Here is a 20,381-nt window from a genome sequence, read left to right as displayed (position 1 = left end):
TTTTTTTTTTAGTTTGATATACCCAGCACCATTTTTCGTTTAATTATGTTATAAATATTCTTAAGATTTTAGTATAATTAGAATCGGATCTGTCTATAAGTTGAATTACATCATCAAATATCTAAGTGTCTTATAACGGTCAGACATAGCACTCCTTGTAATTTACATGTTTAACACTTTGACATTGACAAGCCTTGTCAGCAAAATAAATAACTTTACACCGCCACGCGTTTTACCACGCCCACTCTCAAAATAACGAGTGCGTAAGCGAAAGCTTTTTTTAAAATCGCTTAAATTTTTATATTTCATTGATCGGAACGTTATTTATTTTACAAATAAAGGTAACACAAATAACCAATTTAAATTTTTAAAATAATAAATTTCTTTGTTTATAAACATGTGAAACCACGTGAACGGCACACATGTCGAGCTCGAGGTTTGCAGGAGGCAAGTGAGAAACCGTGACTTTTGTGTTGATTGGCAATACTTCAACCGTAGAAAATTAGGACTAAAAAGGTATCACACAGCAGTAAAATGAGTATGAGCGATGAAGATCGGGAAATTGACATTGAAAGTGATGCTGTAAGTATTATTATCTAGATTTGTTTTCCATTAATTTTGTATTGTTCACATAAAAATGGTGTTTTGTGTTTATTATAATTCGACACTGACCTACTTAAAAACAGTGTAGAAATAGTAGACTAGATTCTATCAGTATCAAATTATAAATACTAGAGAATCCATGTTTTAGCTTGTTATCGTTAGAAACTGCTTAATATCTTCATTTGTTTGTAAGTTGTATCATATAATCAAAGATTCTCACGCTAGATCTAATCTAGAGTCTATCTAGAATCTAGATTTAAAGTCAGCTATGCGTGTGTGTGGCTATAGATTAAAAATAAAGCAGTTTAAATGAATATATTCTAATTAAATATTCAATGAATATGATAATATGTAGATCTAGATCTAGATCTAGTATCTAATAATCTAGATTCTAGAATCTATACTAGACTCTATATAATACTAAATAGTAAATTGCAAGTAAAGTAGTGTAATGTAACACTGTAAGTGAACTGTAACCAACTTAGTGTAACTGTAAGCAGGTCAGCACTTGACTATTTTATTTACATTTACACCACTGTTCACCAAGTTTAAATTTAAGTCTATCTAGATTCTAGAATTCTAGACTAAAATCTAGACCTAGACTCTTATTTTCTATACTACAATTTTACAATGATTTGATTCACTTGTTGAACTTGAATGACTAGCTAGAAATACTATTACTAATAGATTACTAGATCTAGATCTAGAATTTCTAGAATCTAGTGCATCTAGTATAATCTAGTATTACTAGAATATGACTATGTCTATTGACTATGAGTATAACTAGTGGCTAGACTAGAGTCTAGAAGACTAGATTACTAGAGTAGATCTATTCTAGTCTAGATTACTTGATTTAGAAATTAGATCTATATGATATAGTATATCTAGAATCTACTAGATCTATCTAGCTAGACTTTCTACTATTTCTAGCTCTAGAATCTAGTAACTATCTATACTATATCTAGAATTAGAATTTAGATACATTTACTATTTTATATTGTTGTATGTGTAGATTCTATGTTTAAATGTATTGTATGACTAGGCTAGATTGTCAGTAGATCTATAGTAATCTATACTGTCTATATACTATAGTAGTATAGTTATAGGTAATAAATTCTAGTAATCTAATATAATATAGATCTAGATCTTTTAAGTCTTACATATTATTCTAATGTTTATAGAGATCTAGATCTATATAATAAAAGTATAATCTCAAGAGATAATCCACAATATCATTCAATATGTGACAGTAGAAATATAGTGTCAATACACAGCAAATAGAGTTCTATAATAAAAGCATTTCACAGAGGCTTTGCCTGTTGTTTTTTATTTTACCAGGCTTTCTATCGAATTGTTTATTAAAATTTTGTTTGGAACATCCCCTCTATTTGTTTTTGAGCTTCTGTCTATTAATCAGGCCACATTTTAATGATCCCACTAACATAATTTTTATCCTTTGAATGATTGTATCCATTACAATGACATGAAACAGCAAGCTCTCATTCTTTTTCCTTCTCTCTCTCTCCTCTCTTTGAAACCCATTTTTATTTTCACCCTGTATATCATGATTTCTCTGACATAGACTTTTGATTTGAAATTACCCTCTTTATATCCCCCTCCCAAGACACGTTTTCGGCCAGTGAATTATTTTTCTATACAAGAAAATATCAATTTGGTTTCAGAGGAGAAAAAAAAGAAATATATTCTGTATCCCAGTGTTTCCCAAACTTTTTCAACGGAACACTTCGCACATTCTGAGTATTTAGTGGAACACTATGCTTATTTTTTTAGAGAGATTCACATGGTGGCCTACTAGTTAATTATCCCAGTAGTTTGTGGAATACATATTCAGGCCTCGCAGAACATTAAGGTTCCATGGACACAGTTTGGGAAACACTGCCATATCCTATAAATAAAAGGGAATATCAGTTTGGTTTTCTTAAATGTAATCCTTTGACTCTTTTTGAATGTAGAGAAACATTCCTTCTTCTCTCTTGATGCTATTAGAAGTAGTTTTGTATTTCTATTTAGACTGCTCCTAACAGAAGGTGGAAATAATAATAATAATAATCTTTATTGTCCGTATGGATAAAACATAGCTAAGGCCTTTTTGCTAACATAAGACATTTTAAAATAAATAGGCTTAGGGGAAAAGAAGGAATTAGTGTGCTATTTCTTTTTATGCTTTATATTTAGATATAAACAATATAGATATTATCTATATATTTGGGAGTAATGATGTAAAGAAAAGTTCCCTTTCAGACCTTGTGGTCTATAGGGTAGATAGTGTAAAGGTCATCTGTTTCTGTGGCCTATAGTTAATGAGGCTGTTATCTGGCCAGCACAATGACCAACTAATGTCAGGTATCCATTAGAGCTGATTCAGAGGCGCCAAAAGATCCCAAAATTAAAAATCCCAGGATTCAAACCCGGGACCCCTGGTTCGGAAGCCAAGTGCTTTACCGCTCAGTCACAGCACCTCGGAGTAATGATGTACTTTCAGTTAAATTTTATAACAACTAGTTATAACTAGTTGCTTAGCTAGCTTTTTAATATTATTTACTAATTTTATCACATCAGCTATTGAATTGTTTTGATATTTCGAAGTAGACTTTTACTTCATCTTATGCAGTAATCTACTGGGTTAAAATATTTAGTTGCCAGCATTTTTTACTTGTGACTCTGCATTAATAGGATCCTGACACCAACAGGGAAAGTAAATGAGGCAGGTCTTTGTGCTAGCAAATTTTCTCTTTCACAACAAATATAAGCAACATTTTGCTAATTCTTTAATTGTCTATATATTTAAAGTTGTAGAATGAAAATTCATGGGTAGGTAATGTCAACTTCAACACTTTTTTTTTCTTAAAAGACAAAATTGTAAAGGGGGAAGGGGTGAAAATATTTTAAATTTCTTAAACCCCCCTGGAAACTGAATTCCATACAAGATAGCAAGTATAAAAGTTAAGAGTTTTTTTTTTTTCAAATATTATAAAAAATTAGTTCAATTCTGGAGAAAAAAAAAAGAAAAATTTGATTACATTAAAAACAATTGTATGAAATAAACAAATTTACTTATAAAATGGTGAAACATTGCCAACATAATTAGTTTTGGCTTGGTATACATTTATAACTTTGAGTACTGAATAATATTATACTTTGCTAAACTAGTTTAATGGCACAAAAACTAAATGGCAATGTTGTTGGTTTGAGTAGGAATTGCTATTTCTAAATTAAAGCTGGCATTGTAAGCATAGCTAATAAATATTAAGTCATTTCATGTTCGTTTGTTTTTTAACAGGATGATGAAGAAAGTCCTCAAACATTTAGCTCAGTAAGATCATTTTATTTATTTATTAAACATTTTTTTAAAATTAAAAATAAATAATTCAATTTTTATTTGAATTCTATTTTAGTGTATGTGTTAGGTACTGTATTAATAGAAAATTCATTTAAAAAAAATAATGTTCAGTTCCACTTTCTTTTAAAATTAGGATGATAAGCGTGCCCATCACAATGCATTGGAGCGAAAACGAAGAGACCACATAAAAGATAGTTTTCATAGTCTTAGAGATTGTGTTCCACAAGATGACACCAAGGTAGGATTTAGTTTTGTACTTTATTATTTTCCAAAAATAGAAATTGTTCAGAATGGAATGATAAACTAAAAACAAAAACATGCAAATCAATATTTAATCATTTTGATGTTTAAATCTCCCTTTGGATGCTTGTTAGGTTTTGCTAATTTGGCTTTCAGTTATGTGCACTTAAAAATGTCTGTTGTAGTGGTGTAGAATTTTGAAACATTCAGCTTAGCTTTCTTCTGATCTGAGTAAAAGTGCAAGGGTTGAAAATCCAGTTTCAAGAATATCAGGATATTCTCTTATACTCAGCTATGGCTTCATTAATTGTGTAAATGCTTAAAATTTAATAACCTGAAAAATTAATTATTTAGCGCTCAACTTCATCTTTCTTAGAAAGTTTGGCAAATTGTATTGTTTGTGTGGGCCTTAAACATGTTTATTAATTTGAAATAAAAATTGTATGAATTGTCATCTAGTCTTTCACTTGAATTTTTTTTTTTCCAGACAAATACTTCAAGCAAGGTAAGCTTTGATATTAAATTTTAATTACTTTTTTGTAGTAAAACACACAAAAAAAGGTAAAGGTTTTAATATTTACTTTCTTTTAAAGACATCAAGAGCACAAATTTTACGACAGGCTGCAGAATATATCATCCGAATGAGAGATAAAACTATGCAGAATGATCGTCATATAAATATTCTCAAACAGCAAAATGATGATTTGCAATCACAAAGTAAGGAAACATTTGAAAACATGTTACTATTGAACAGTATTTTTATTCTTAACTTTCTCTACGTATTATTAGTTATCCAATTGACTAAATTGATTAGCTGTACCTATAGATCTCGCTTTTAAAACTTACATTAGTATTAAATTAAAACATGTCTTTAAAACTTGAAATCTACTCATTAATCCTCTCTTAATGTATCAAGCATGTCGTATAACTGTAATTATTGCTTTATTGTCCCAGTCAAAGCGTTACAGAAATCTCAGGCGGGTGGAAAAGCAGTACTCAGCTCTAGTTTCCTTGATGAAGAGAGGGGAGATGATGACTATGAAAGCTATGAAGAAGAAGCTGTTATTACCTCCCCACCATCCAAACGCAAAAAAAACAAACTCTAGTTGAGTGATATATGTCAATGTGGAAGAGCATGTGGTGTCTGTTTTTTTTTTATATACATATATATATATTTTCTGTTTACAATACTTTTTATTGATAGCATTAATTGAAATATTTGGGTGAATTGATACTGGCATGTATGCCATTGAAGTGTTGTTTTTTTTTTTTGTGTCGAATCAAATTTTTGTTCTGTTAGATGTTCTAGGATGACATGTATATGGCAGTAATCAGTAATTGAGTACTCCAGTCATTTTATAATGCAAAGAAAAGCTAAAATATGCTGACCTGTGTGACCAGCTTATTGTTAAAACTTGCCAATCATTGTCTAGTTAGGTATGGAATGTATTGGATTAAAAAAATCTCCATACATGTTGAATAATGAGCTGTTCTTGACTTATCTTCTAAGTCAGTGAATGAAGTTTAGCTGAGTTCCATCAGCAGTCTGATTGTAATGCTCACATTATATTAGGTCATGTAGACAAATTACTTAGTCCATTTCTCATGTGATGCAATGGTTGGATGTCCATTCCTTTCTATTTATTACCTATAAGTTAGAGATAAACGAGTGCTGTGAAATCATTCTGAAAGAAAACCTGTTTGTTTCACATCTGCTGGTTTCTAAAGTCAAGCTCTTGTTTCATTGTATTCACTATCTTGATAGCCACCTGACATTCAATAATTTTGTCTAGATATAGCTTTTTAGGGAAAAAAAAATTCTTTGCTCTTTACAAGGAGCAGATATTTTTTACTTGTTTTAAAAGCAGGTAAACTGTTTGCATCTTTTTTTTTCTTGAGTTATGCATGTATTAAGTCTGTAATGGGGAAATAAACATTAAGGAGAAAATGTCAAAGATTAGCGCCAGCTATTTCTTGAATATTTTTACCATTACTGTTTCCCATAAACATTATTGCAATATTTTTGTTTGTCCTCTGTTGTAAACTGAGGAATGCAACCATTTCAAGTGCTCATTATGTCTTGACAAATTTTATATCACTTAAATCATATTTTTTTTTTTTTTGTAATTATTTTCATGTACCTTGTGTAGTTGATAGAAGTATGGGACTGGAAGCCTAGTCTATTCAGTCTGCTATGTAAATGTATATTTAAAATAAAACCATGTACACACATGAACAGGTTTTAAGGAGCGTAACATTAATGCGTGTACAAACTTTATTTTATTTGAAATACTTAATGAACCCCAAAATTGAGGGTGAATAACAATAATCCATGTGAAGAAGTCACGTGCCCGGCAGCTTCTTATTCATGTAACTCATGTCTAGTTTAATATTTTAGATCATATATTTTTTGAATCATAAGAACATAAATTAATGCAAATCTTAATAATTATTCATTCTTAAGGTTTGCACACAGTTGTATTTTTTTTTGGAAAATTGTGACTAATTGTATACAAAACATTACTTAATCTAGGGGTAAGTTAAAAAATAAACTGAATTGACTTTGATATTAATTTAATGATTGGGAGTGGGGTACTTGTCAAATGCACTATTATCACTCCACTCAAAGGACTTTCTTTGTAGTTTTTTTTTTCCAGTAATGATAAATTGTGGAGTTTATTTGGTGTGTGGCTTGTTTAGCAGTTACAAATTTGTATTAACCATTAAAAATTTTTTTTTTTTTCCAGTGGTTGTAAACTGAATTTTTGTGTAATAATTTTTTTTAGACACCAGTCTATGATAAGACTAGTTACTACAATCGACAACTATTTTTGATAGTTTCATGAACAATAAAGGTGTAAAATTTTTATATTGCATTTGTTTTGTTTTTTAATATTGGTTTCATATGTCAGAGCATTGTGAAGCAATAAAGTTGCTATTTTTATTGTCCTGAAGCAGTTATAAAATGACATGTTTCACTCAATAAATCATCTTGATTGGCATTTAAAAGTGGATTGTACCTTGTTTAAGATACTACAAATCATCATTGGTCAGTTTACTACAAATCATCATTGGTCAGTTTATTCAGAACAAAGTCTAATACATACAAGCATACACACAATTGAAAACTATTCTCTAGGAATAAGACATTTTATTCTCAAATAGTAAATCACATTGTCAGTGAAATAATTCTTATAAACATACTTTGATACTAGCTAGTTTTTTTTTTCTTTTGGTGAACACATTGTTTTCAACAATCAGAAAACAAACATTAAACATTTTTGTTCAAAATGACAAGATTATGGGGGAAAAGATAAAGACAAGACCACATAAAAAAATGTTTAAACAAATTTTCTCTTTCATTCCTATATGTATGTAATTTAAAATGGAACAAAAATTAAATCACCTAGAAACAAGTTATTCATAATATTAATATCAAGTAATTGTTTTAAATCAAAAGTGCTCCAATAATTTTGTGCTATTTAGCATTTATTAGCTGCTCCACTAGGCAATTTTAAACTACCAAAATATTTCTGGGCCATCATGACAGAGTCTAGACTCAAGTTGTAGACAGGTTGAACTGGTCTCTGTAAAGAAAGACAATTCACTTGTTAGAGAAACCTAGCCACTGACTGTGTAACATTTTTGATTAATTAGATCTATAGATTGCATTCACCACCAAAGATAGAAATACCTTTTTTTTTTATAAACTATAGTTTATATATATATATATATATATATATATATATATATATATATATATATATATATATATATATATATATATTAGGTTGATTTCAGTTAATTGAACTTGGTTGAAAATAAAGCTATACTCAATCAATTGGTTAGAATCAAAAGCTAAGTTATGTTGGTATGTAAAATAAAAAAAAAAGTATATTGATATGGTTTCTTTTACACTTTTTAGAATATAAGTTTATTCTTCTTTTCACATTATTCTAATTGCATAACAAAAATAAATTATATAGTTAGTTGTTAGTTCCTAGAGAAATCATAAATATTAATTTCATGCCATGTCAACTGCATTATTAAGAGGTGAGAAAATTAATTAATTAATAATTACTTTTTATGACAATATTCAAGGTAAAACAGTAGAAAAAACACCTTTTTAACAAATATTTTTGAAAAAAGTAAAAGAATATTATTGTGCAAAAAAAAAAAAAACTGTACTTTTGTGTGCCATATAAATACTAGTAAGATAGAAAATAATCTTATAAGGTTTATGAAAATTGATAATAGCATTGGATTTAACATAAACACATTTTTCTAATAATTGAGACAGTTAAAGCTTAAAATCTCCTAATAAGTGAGTAAAATATTTTTAGCTTAGAACTGATAGAGGGATAGTAACATAATATTATAGACCTGCATACAAAAAAAAAAAGACTTTTAAAAAGAGTTACCAATCTGTTTTGAGGATTTCCAATAATAATTTCATTTGACAAAGATCCTCCAATAAAATGCTGTGCAACAGAAAGTCCACTCAGACAATAACAAGTATGGTAATGGTCTCTGGCTCTGTCAAACATTCAACAACAATTAGAAATAGAACACACAATTTTCTGCTAATTTCACTTGAATGGTAGAATAAATGATAGAAGCTCAAATAAAAAAAATCATCAAAGTAACACAATGAAAAGTAGTTACAGTAGTAGTGCAAGGAATAGTTGGAGAATTTTTTGTTTTAAATGACAAATATTGGACAAAAAATAGACTGCATTAAACTGGTTAAGTCCCATTCCTTCCTGCTCTGTTTTTTCAATAGGAGTTCATCTCAGGTTAAGTCCCAAGATTTTATTTATTAAGTGTTATATTAATGTTTTTTTTTCTTGCCTAATGGTATTTCAAATTATTACAAAAAGTTTCTGTTTCTGGCGAACTTACTTTCCTGGTTTGTCAATTAAACCCCCATGGGAATGCTGGCAACAAATAAGAATATATTCTTGTAATGCTTCTTGGTGAAACATCCATCTCTCAGCACTGAGGTTTTGATCATCATCTGTATTCATGAAATTATTTAGATTGAGAATTTTTTTCATCTAAATTCTGTTAATATTTCACAATAAATCAAAAGTAAAAGAGAAAATATTAGATTGAAATAAAAAAACTGAAAGTGATTACCATCAGTGCACATGATCATGTGAACAATGGGAAAAGTGGCTCCTTGCCAAAAGGAATAACAGCCATCCACTAATTTATTTGTTCTGCCCTGGAAACCTCCTTCAAGTTGAGTCTGTCTATTTGCTGTCCAGCGCTTTTAAACAAAAATTACAAGTTTTACACCAATTAAAACCAATATCTATCTGCCATGTTTTATCATATCTCACATTTTGTACAAGTTTTTTTCAGAAAACATTTTTAATCTTTATGCAGACTTGACCCTTTTGATTCCCAATGGAGCTATAGGGCTGAAATCTTTATGCCATGTATTAAGCATTAATGTGAGTCAGAGAATTTGAAAATTCATTGTTTTCCTGGCTAAAATAGTACACTGTTATGAGACATAAAGATGCCTTAGGGTAGAATAACTTAAATTTAGTTTAATACAATGAAAGTCCAAACTTTTTAAAGTTAAAATTTAGCTTTAACTTTACCTGACAATAAAGCCAACATTGAATTACAATATGATCACATACAAACAATCACTATTCACCATTTCTGCTTAGAACAGAGAGATGGTGTTTGCACAAAGCATCAGGCTACACAAACTAATTATTTTAAAAATTTGTCAAGATGTAAGCCAAAGTTTATATTGAATTACCAGCAAGGATCGAAGATCACATCTCTCGGTGTGGTTTAGAAGAACAAGGGCAGCAATGCCACAGAAAGTATATCCTCCATGAGCCTCAAGTCCTGGGTAGCCTGAAAATCCACCTTCATATGTCTGACACCTAAACACCAGACAAGATTTGTATATTTGTGAAAAGAAAAAAATAGCACAAACAGTTTCATCCTACTGCATCTGATAAGGTTAGGAGCTGGCCTTGTTACATAGCACAGTTTCATCCTACAGAATATGATAAGGTTAGAAGCTTATTACTTAAGTTTTCATGTATATACATTTAAAAAAAAATCTTCAGTCAATGGTATAAATAGCCAAGTTTAATATTCATCATAAAGGTATAAATCTTTAGACCAAGGATTCTTTATTTGTAAAATTGCTGAATATAAATATTGACCAATCACTAGCCACATATCACTTTTGTTACTTGTTTTTATGCAGTCCAACAAACTTGACAAAGCCAGTGACACTAGACTTACCTTGTAATAAAATCAGCCACTCCATCAGATAGTTCTTTTGTTAAAATATTTGTAAGACGAGCTACGCTAACAGCACAATAAACACCCCTAGGGAATCGTGGAAAAACATCAAATAATATCAATATATTAAATAAAGGGCTGTTTTATTAATGAGAAGAAGGTAAACTTTATACACAAGGTCAACGCCTCACCTGTAATCTAGTGTCTAAAACATTTTTAACAAATGTTTCAAAAATACATTTTTATATTATCCTAGTTTATTGCTGCTTTTTTTGTATGCTAATTATTTCTAAAGTTTTAGAAGTAAGTGAATTTATTTTATGTCATAAAATAGGTTTTATATCTTTGTATCCATTGCATTTATTTAGTTGAGCATTTTTTTATTGGAATATGTAGAGTCTATCAAGGAATGTTATATAGTTTCTCAAGATTATCCCTGCCACTTTTTAAGGGTTTAATTTCACCTCTGCTCCAGCCTTTATCAGTAGCCACTGGTTGTTATTTTAGAAAGATTTTATGAATATTTCTGAAAAGCAGTTATCTTTTTCTTTTTAAGACAAAACAGTTGCCTGCATCTCTCTCAAACAAGGTGCTTTTCTACTGGCCTTCCTAACTCTCATATGGCCTTTTCTTTTTTTACTGGCCTTGAATACAGACCTCTCCTCTTATAGCCCTTGCACAAATTTAGAAGGTTTTAAAATATCATTCAGCCTCCACAATGATCTAAAGAATATTCATGCAAAGTTTTATCAAGATTTTGATTTCCATAAGGAGCTTACATACACCATACCTTTTAATCTACTATATAGTATATATTTATATAAAAAAAGAATGGCATGTTGTTTTTTATTACCTGATGTCAACTTCCCCACCATCATGCATTTTAAATGCTCCTTCTTTGGTTTTCATTCTCATTAAGTAATTATAAAGTTTTTCTCTGAAATGAAACACATATTTCACTACAAACTGTAGTCTTAAATCTATATTTTGGGAAGAAATGTCCCATAAGTTTGTATAGAACAAATAGGAAACACTCCAATAAAATATTACAAAAATAAAATAAAATTATAGCTTATCACAACAGTTAATGGCAAATGATAAGGCTTTAATAAAGTAAAGAATAGAAAAGAATTCCCCCCCCCCCCCCAAAAAAAAAAGAGATTTTGCATTAGAACAGTCATAAAAAATAATTAATAAAATTTCACTTTAATCAATGTAAAATAAAAATACTAAGTGAAGTTGCCACAGGTAAGAAAATTATATAATATAAATAAATGGATAGAAGGAAATGCAAGATGCGAATTCGCCTCTCAACATGGGAAAATTAATTAATTCACTAAATTAATACACAAATCAATAGACACTACAAAACTTCAACATGTGGTTAACACACTACCTTAGAAGTTCATAAATTTAACTGTACATGAACATACATATGTCTAAAACCCAAAAGCCCTTTTCTCACCTATTTATGACATCAAATACTTTATTGGTTACATTTGCCAAAATGCATAGAGCATTAACCGCAGCATATGTTGGGGCTAGATGTGGAAACTGCATTGGTCCACCTAAAAAAAAAATAATCTTGTATTACTCTAAAGAGAAAACACAAATACAACTCATAATAATAATAATAACATATCTTTACTACAAATTGTGATTTATTTTATAAATGCTTTAATTGCTATGTTTCAAACCTCCAAATCCTCCCTCTGGATCTTGGCATTTACCAAGAAAATTAGCAATGCTGAAAAAAGATAATATAGTTAATAGTTAAAACAACATTTGTTATAGTACAATGCTCTGATCAGAATTTATACATATTTCAAAACTGTTATAATTATTATGATTAAAAGATATCAAAACATTAATAATAACCCTAAAAATTAATACAAATAAAATATTTACGCTAAAGCTCTTTCTTCTGGAATGATCACTTCTAGTAATTCTAAACTATGCAAAATCCAGTAGCATAGCCAAGGTCGACTAGAATCCAAGCACTGGCAATAAAAAAAAATGTTATGAGCTAAATTTAGATTGAGAATGTCTACAACTTAAATCTTTTAAGTGTGTCAAAAAGAACTATCAAATACAAACTTTAATATATAGACATCATGATGCTGATTATCTCCCTTACCTCATAAGATGACGATAATGTTTGCAAACCTTTGGTCAGAAAGTCTGTGTGCATTTCTCTGTCTAAAAATGGCATACTGCAAAATACAATTTACATTTCTACTTAGATATTATTTTATAAGTCAAATCAGAAATAAACCATTTGAAAATGAATGGTAGTCTAAAATTTTTAAAATATTTTCTTTCTTTAGAGCTCAGAGAAGTTTGAATTGGTCAGAGATGGGATTAACAAAAATCCTATTGTCCTTTAGTTTCAGCAATACAAGCTTCTGATCAATTCTGTACTTTAACTAGAAGCATAAAGCCAAATGTCCTCTAAGAGGGAAAGCAGATGGATGGATAGGGCATCTAGATTTAAATTATTTTTCAATGGTCTTGAGATAAATGTCTTAAACTTGCATGCATGATTCCACCTTTGTATTTTTAACCATCTTAACTCCCATCCCCCTCTCAACAATGAAATTATCTCTTCACTCACACATCAGCAAAGGCATAGAGACATTGGCCATAACTTGAAAATCAATTAGAACTACTTCATACAGAACATATTTGAAATAGGTGAAACAAAAATTTAATCAAAAGCCACCTGACTAAATAATTATACAAATCTTACTGGAGATATGTTAACAGAGAGCAGAAGAAGCAAACATTGTATGTAAACAGCAGACACCATGACAGAATGTATTTGTTATTACTGACACAAATGTAGGTAATAGGCTATTACTGTTGGCTAACATACATTTTAAAAACATGTGAAAAAGTATTGGATCCAAAGAGAGTATGATATATGAATCTTGTCAAATCTTCAAATCTAGGAAACTTTGTGAAATATACCATTTTATCATTAAATTTATCATCTTCATTTTTCCTAATATAGCCCACCCCACCCCTTTTTTTATAAAGGGTTTTAGAGTACAGTTGATTATCCTGCTTAATTGGGAACTGGATCTGTCTGAATAATTGAATGCAGAATATTAATAAATAGTCCATTCACCACAATATAAAAAATTCCAATGGGAGTATCGTGCCGTACAAAAACATAAAATTCAAGTAAAATATACAGGTAGGGGAACAAAGCGTTCTACATTAAGAGAAATAATCACTAATCTTTCACTGCACATCAGCAAGACCACTTCTAAAGATAACATACTGTAAAACAAAAAGGATGTCTGGATATTTGACATTCCGGATAACTTACATCTGGATAAATTATACTCTACTATATATAAATGTTAATGTTTTTTTTCAAATGAAAAAAAAAATAAAAAAACTTGATGTTACAGAAAAATCAATGACTTCACAGAATTTAAATTTAGAAACATTGAAAAGCAAAGAGACAAAAAATGATATACCGGATCAACATAAAAAAAGGTATTTTATTCTTTCTACTTACTCTGGATAGATATCTAGTGAAGATCGAAATGTTCTGTAACATTTTAACACACTCTCTTCAACTGCTTTCTGAAATTGTACAATTCAATTAAGCATTAGTTAAAAAGCACTCTGCTGTTATGACATATTGAAAACTTTTTATGTGTGCAGATGTAATATATGGCTGGTAATGAAGCATTATTATTGGCGTATGTTTATCTCATCATCATGGATCCAGATATCCAGTAAGTTAAGTAAGAGTAATAGTTAATTATAGTATAAAAAGTATACATTTTTAAAGGTCCTACTTAGATGATGAAACTTCTGTTACTTAAAATATTTTATTTGTTTAGACATTTTCATTTTACTTGGTTAATAAATATCAAATGAAAATAGAGAAACCCTTGAAAAGTAAATTAATGTGGTTCATCCTTCTAAACCTTAGGACATCAGTCCTCACAGCCCCCAGTTTGAGAAAAGCCGTTCTAGAATCTAGTTAGAGATTACTTTAAAGTCTACTATTCTTTTCTAGGCTAGAGTATTCTTAATTCTAAGTCTAGAATCTTGTAGCTGTAGGACTGTAGGTAGAGTTACTGTCTAAGACTAAATGAGTTTAAAGTCTTGGAGACATAGATTGACTAATCAGTCAATAATCAAGCCTGCAAGTAGACCATAGATACTAGATTTAACTAGATAAATATTATAGTAACTTACGCCGATTGAACACATTCATGTTAAGATACTTCTGAAACACCCCACTGTATTTTAAAAAATTCTTCTTTATTTCGATGATTATGACAAAACTAGTGCATCATCCATTTCTTTATAGTTTAGATATATTTTCAACCGAGGAATTTTTTTTTACTTATATTCAAAGTGCATTGGTAATATATTGGTATAAAAACATCACTTTTCTTTACCTCTTGGGAAGAGTGAGTAGGTCACGGCTTAAGGGTATTTTTTTTATGCCGATGATGCTTCAGCTCAACAAAACCTATATATTATGCTTCTAATTAGGCTGAGAAATATTTGCAATTATTTGATGAAACTGTCCCTTGCTACCCAAACATGAAAATTGAGGTTAAATTAGGGAGTGTTTGAATGATGTAAGCAATCTCAGCTTCGTAAAGAATCGAACACCATTTTAATGTTAAAAATACACATCAAAGGGATATATATATAGACAAAATATTTAAATTACATATTTTTAATTGTTATTTTTCAGAATAATGTAATGCAAACTATATATAATATATAAATTACTTATGTGTTACTATTTGTATCAGTTATTTGTGGTTTACCATAAATATGCTATTTTTTTTAAGTAAATAGATTTACATCGATATGCACTAATTGCACCCATTTTAAAATCATGATTTTATGCACATACTATGATACTATTAATATTAAATTACTGAGAGCATAGGTAACCATAACATACCCAGTTGTGTTTTTTTCTGTTCAGGTGCCTCATTCTATTTAGTTCTGAATTATGTGTTATAAACCAATACCTAGCGCATGTACTTGATGTGTTAAGAGAGATGCACCATTCTATTTAGCTCTCTATCATGTGTTTAAAACCAATACCTAACACATGCACTTGATGAGATAGTAATAAAAGGAAAGGGGGAGATATAGAATGTGGTTATGGTATTTTTAAATTTAAATGTCTTTGGATGGAAAAAAGGGGGGGATGGAGGGGAAGAAACAGTAAAGACACAGTATCAAGAGATCATCAATAATTGATTGACCATTAAAACGTGACGTCAGCCTCAAATACAGAGTCAGTTGTGATTCTAGAGAATCTAAACCTAGACGTGTGGTGCCAGGTCTATAATTTTTTTTTTGCTACAAAGCTCATAATGCGCTACAAAGACACATAACTCCTTTGAAACATATAATAATGTCTCTCCTTACACAATTTCACTTTCCAACATTCACACATTTTCAGTGCAAGTAACAATTTCAAGACTCAATTCAAGCGCAGCCATCAGAATAACACACAACAAAAAAGGGTCAGTGATAGCGCAACACACAGGTGTAAACCAGACCATCAACACAGCCCCAAAACATTGTTCAAGTTGTACTGAGAACAATGTTGAGGGGAAAGAGGGAAGAGCCGATTATTGATCGATCAAGTACCAACGGTCAAGCAGCTAATTTGGTCACAAACACTAAGCATGCTAGAAGTGTATTATATATAGATATGTTGTTTGTGTGTGTGTAACAAACACTAAGCTCTAAAATATGTTTTTTTGGTCAACCAGGTGGCTTGGGGAGGACGTTTTTTTCTAGATTTATAGGTAACACAATTCCAGTAGGGGAGATAAAGGGTGAATTTTTTCATTTCTTTGTTGATCCTTTTTATAATTTGTCTTATGTAAATTGAAAAATGTTACTTGTTAACTTAACCTTTATAAATTAATTTACACTTATTCAGTAATATTTCTTATTATTTGTGATTACCATGGACAAGTTTAAACCTAGGTCAATTGAGGTAATAATAGAACAGGCCCACATGTTTGGAATTGAGGGTGATGAATTACGAGAGTTTGTTTTAAACCAACAAAAACTAGATCTAGAAAGATTAAAAGATTTAAACCGACAAAAACTAGATCTAGAAAGATTAAATTTAGAATTAGAAAGAAAGGCAAATGAAGTGGTAAAGTTGAAAATGGAACTGGAAGTAAAACTGTCATTACAGGGAGATGTAAACTATAAAATAGAAATTGAAAATGACATATTAACTAATGAGGAACAAAATAACTGCCAGGATATTGATAATAATATAAGTGGAATAGAAGATAATGAAGAAATTGAGAATGTCTTATCAAGTAAGGAACTAAATGATTGTAATTATACTGTTTATGATATCAGTGAGATAGAAAAGGGAAAAGTAATTGAAAATGTCTTAACCAATATGGAACTAAAGGATTGTAATTATATTATTAATGATATGAGAGAGATAGAAGATAAGGGAGTATTAATTGAAACTAATAAGGAACTAAATGACTGCCATTATATTGAAAATGATATCAGTGACATACCATATAAAAGAGAAGAAAGTGAAAATGTGTTAACTACTAAAGAACTTATTGATTGTCAGTTTAGTGAAGTAACTACGAAGGAACTTATTGATAAGGAACATAATGATTGTCAGTTTATTGACAATAATATTCATGTTCTGAGACCATTTCACAGAGTACACAAACCATTAAAGAGATTAAACCTAACAAAAGGAGTCTATCAAGTTGTTGGTACTGGTAAAGTAAAACCAGACCCCAATTGGCTACAAATGTTTTTGTACCTAAAAATCCCCAGAAGACGAAAAATAAGTCTTAAAGAAGTTTGTCAAGTTGTTGTTGGGGGTAAAGTTAAACCAGACCCCAAAAGGCTACAAATGATTTTGTACCTAAAACTTCCAAGAAAAAAAAAAAAGAAATCTTGACGTAGTGTTTCCCCTCTCCCAGTTGCTGAGAAGGGAATGTCCACGAGGGTCACCTGAATTCCCGAGTGCGACTTGGCAATAGAGAAAATTCAGCATTGTCTGTCTTCTTGTATTTTAATTTTTGTTGTTGTACGAAATCTTAATATATTGTATTATCTAAACAGTTCACCCGAAATAGCTTGCTGTGTGTTGCACCAAGTGGATTGCATCCTTCCGGTAAATCACCTCGGCACAGAGCTGATCCATAGTGAGTGGCATTATGTCATCAGCAGTGAGTGTCCGACGCCTAGACAGATACCTCTGATACTTACATGAATTCACAATCCAGTTTGACCACAGACCATTGTCTACTAGCAGATACACTGTCAAGACTTAGCATAGTTGTATTAGTTATAATTGTTAGAATTCATTTTTTTCCCAATACAATGTGAAACGTGCCTTTAACTATTAGAGATGGTATCTTGTCGTATATTATTGCTATACATAGGAGTTGATCTTTTCTTGTATGTTTGCTGTTTTACATATTAAATATTAACATGGAAAGGACTAGGCTTGCCGACTTCAAATTGTAATTTAACTCTCCATGCCACTATTTTTTTTCCTCATTTATTCTTTTCTCTCTTTCCCTTTGTTGTAAATAGCTGGACATATTTCTTTTGTTAGGTTAATAGGGGCTATTTCACTTTCATGTACATTATATACATTTGTGTGTAGATATATATGTTTATATATATGTATATAAGTATGAGTATGACACAGTGTGTGTGTGTATGTATATTTATGTATATATTTGAATGACTGTTATCTAATAACAGTCATATCGTGAGAGGGGGGATGTCAGGGAGAGGTATGGCGAGAATGAATGTTAGTTTGATATGATTGTTATATCCCCATGTTATGAATGCGAAGTGTTGCACGTGTTGTGAACTGAGTGATTAAGTCTTCGTTGAATGTGCGAGAGAATGTGTTAAGTCAGTAAGGTCTTGCTCCCGGTCCAGGAAGGTTGGCCGTTTACTTCCTGGACTGGTATTTATGCATTTATATATTTATAAGTTGATGGACTGGTGTTTTGTGTATTTCATAAAAGTGATATAATTGTGTGCTTTATTAAGTATTAAAGTATTATCGATATTCGTGAATATAAGGAGTTAGAGTTGATGTATATTAAGTGTTCGTATTTGAGTTAAGCAAGTATTGAATTATAATTGAGTAACCAAGAAAGTACCAAGCAAGTATTATTTAGTATTCAAGAAACCCCTAGAGAGCCAAGTTAAGTAACACAACAAGACAAGAGACAAGCAGAGCATAGCAGCAGCAGCAGTAGTATATATATATAAAGTTGAACTCTGACAACAAGCTACCATAGCTTTTTAGCCCCCTCCCCCCTTCCCCCGACCGAAAAATATCTAGCACTGACTTTTGACTTTTGGGCTGTTACATACACTGAGCGTGCTAGATATGTAGAGCCGTGCATGTTTTGTTTTTAGGTCAACCAGGTAAACTGTTGTGTCTTCCAATATCTTGGGGAGGGCGGTATTATCGGCAACCTAAGCTTATTAGGCTCTCCCCCAAATAAATAATATATATGGATTTATAAAGGGCCTTATATCTCAAAATAGCTTTTAGGGCCTTTCCAAGACATAATTACCGTTTATGGATTTATAAAGGGCCTTATATGTCAAAATAGCTTTTAGGGCCCTTTCAAGACATAAGTACTGGTACGATAATATGTCGGTTTAGCACCTTACACTTATGTGTATCGTCAGTTTCTAAGCAGAGATAGGCAATATGGAGCATGGGAAAATGACTAAAACTGTCTGTCTTGACGCGGCGTAAAAAGAAAATGATAAAAATAACACAATTTTAAGATTATAACACTTTTAAAACACCATACTTATGTGTTCGAGAGTTTCTTAAGATGGTTGATTCTTGAAGATAGTGGTAAAACGATGTTCGAAACTTTAAGCTCTTGAAAGCATCGACCTGACCGACTTTAACATCAAATATAATTTTAACTATGAGTAGTATTGTAATACAATAAAACATATTTACTTTTTAAGACAAATAGATGAGGAATTCATAGAGTCTAGCTAGGCCTAATCAGTCTAAAAGTAAAAGATCTAGATTCTAAATTGTAAATCTAGATTCTAGATCTAGATTGATTAGATAAGATTGGTCTGAATTCTCTTCTCATTCAGAGTCATTCTCAGGTCTAGAGTCTAGCTTTCTACAAGAATAGATTCTAGATTGACTAGATCATGATCTATTATTAGGTCTAAGTCTAGACTCCTAATAAGTAAATAACTCCTAGTCTTAGACTAGACTTACAATCACTCTGTCTCTATGTCTATACTAATACTTAGTAATACTATTACTATCTGTAGCACTCTTAGTTAGTGACTCTAGCAACTCTAGCATCTAGATCTACAGCATGATTCAGCATCATCTAGACTAGTGACTAGTGACTACTGATCAAGCTAGAGTAGCTGCTAGAGATAGTAGACTAGAGAGTAAGAGTACACTTCTAGATTCTAGTTCTACTTCTAGATTCTAGACTTACTGATTACTCACTTACTGAAGTGACAGAAGTGTGACTTGTGACTTAGAATCTAGATCTAGATTAGAATTAGATCTAGTCTTAGACTAAAATTACTAAAATAATTATTTAATGGTCACTAATCTAGATCTACTAATAATCTAATTTAGCCTAATTTAGGGCACACTCTTAGCTAGATCTACCTGCTCGATTGATGTATTAGTTGGACAATCATCATCTTTAAATAAGAGGCTTTGAAATAATGGAGATAAGCAACGGAATCTTGAAGTGTCTGCCATCTCTGAAAAATTAACAAGTTTGATAGAATATCAAATATTGTTTTTCGACTTATGCTAGTGCTCAACAGTTGTTGTGTTTTTTTTAATGATTCCGGTAAAGGGAAAGCA

At 30.6% G+C, this 20,381-nt stretch overlaps 2 protein-coding genes across 2 annotated transcripts; one reads left to right on the top strand and one right to left on the bottom strand.

Annotated features, from left to right (window-relative positions):
- The first annotated feature begins 277 nt into the window (after positions 1-277).
- Positions 278-7,073, top strand: LOC106069691 (protein max-like). The gene is made up of 6 exons (XM_013229404.2): positions 278-582; positions 3,905-3,937; positions 4,098-4,202; positions 4,692-4,709; positions 4,798-4,921; positions 5,159-7,073. Exons 1-6 carry the CDS (start codon positions 535-537, stop codon positions 5,308-5,310), a joined length of 480 nt encoding a protein of 159 aa, XP_013084858.1. The 5' UTR covers positions 278-534; the 3' UTR covers positions 5,311-7,073.
- Positions 7,074-7,335: 262 nt separating this feature from the next.
- LOC106069690 (protein farnesyltransferase subunit beta-like) lies at positions 7,336-20,347 on the bottom strand. The gene is made up of 13 exons (XM_056023798.1): positions 20,178-20,347; positions 14,013-14,080; positions 12,621-12,696; positions 12,392-12,483; positions 12,181-12,230; positions 11,949-12,051; positions 11,337-11,420; positions 10,484-10,570; positions 9,984-10,113; positions 9,344-9,476; positions 9,107-9,221; positions 8,626-8,740; positions 7,336-7,791 (listed from the first exon to the last, which is right to left on the bottom strand). The coding sequence occupies exons 1-13, from the start codon at positions 20,271-20,273 to the stop codon at positions 7,687-7,689; spliced, it is 1,254 nt and encodes a 417-aa protein (XP_055879773.1). The 5' UTR covers positions 20,274-20,347; the 3' UTR covers positions 7,336-7,686.
- Positions 20,348-20,381: the final 34 nt, after the last annotated feature.

The sequence above is a fragment of the Biomphalaria glabrata genome, chromosome 3 (assembly GCF_947242115.1).
Source record: "Biomphalaria glabrata chromosome 3, xgBioGlab47.1, whole genome shotgun sequence".
Lineage (NCBI taxonomy): Eukaryota > Metazoa > Mollusca > Gastropoda > Planorbidae > Biomphalaria > Biomphalaria glabrata.
This window is presented reverse-complemented; position numbering and strand designations above follow the sequence as displayed.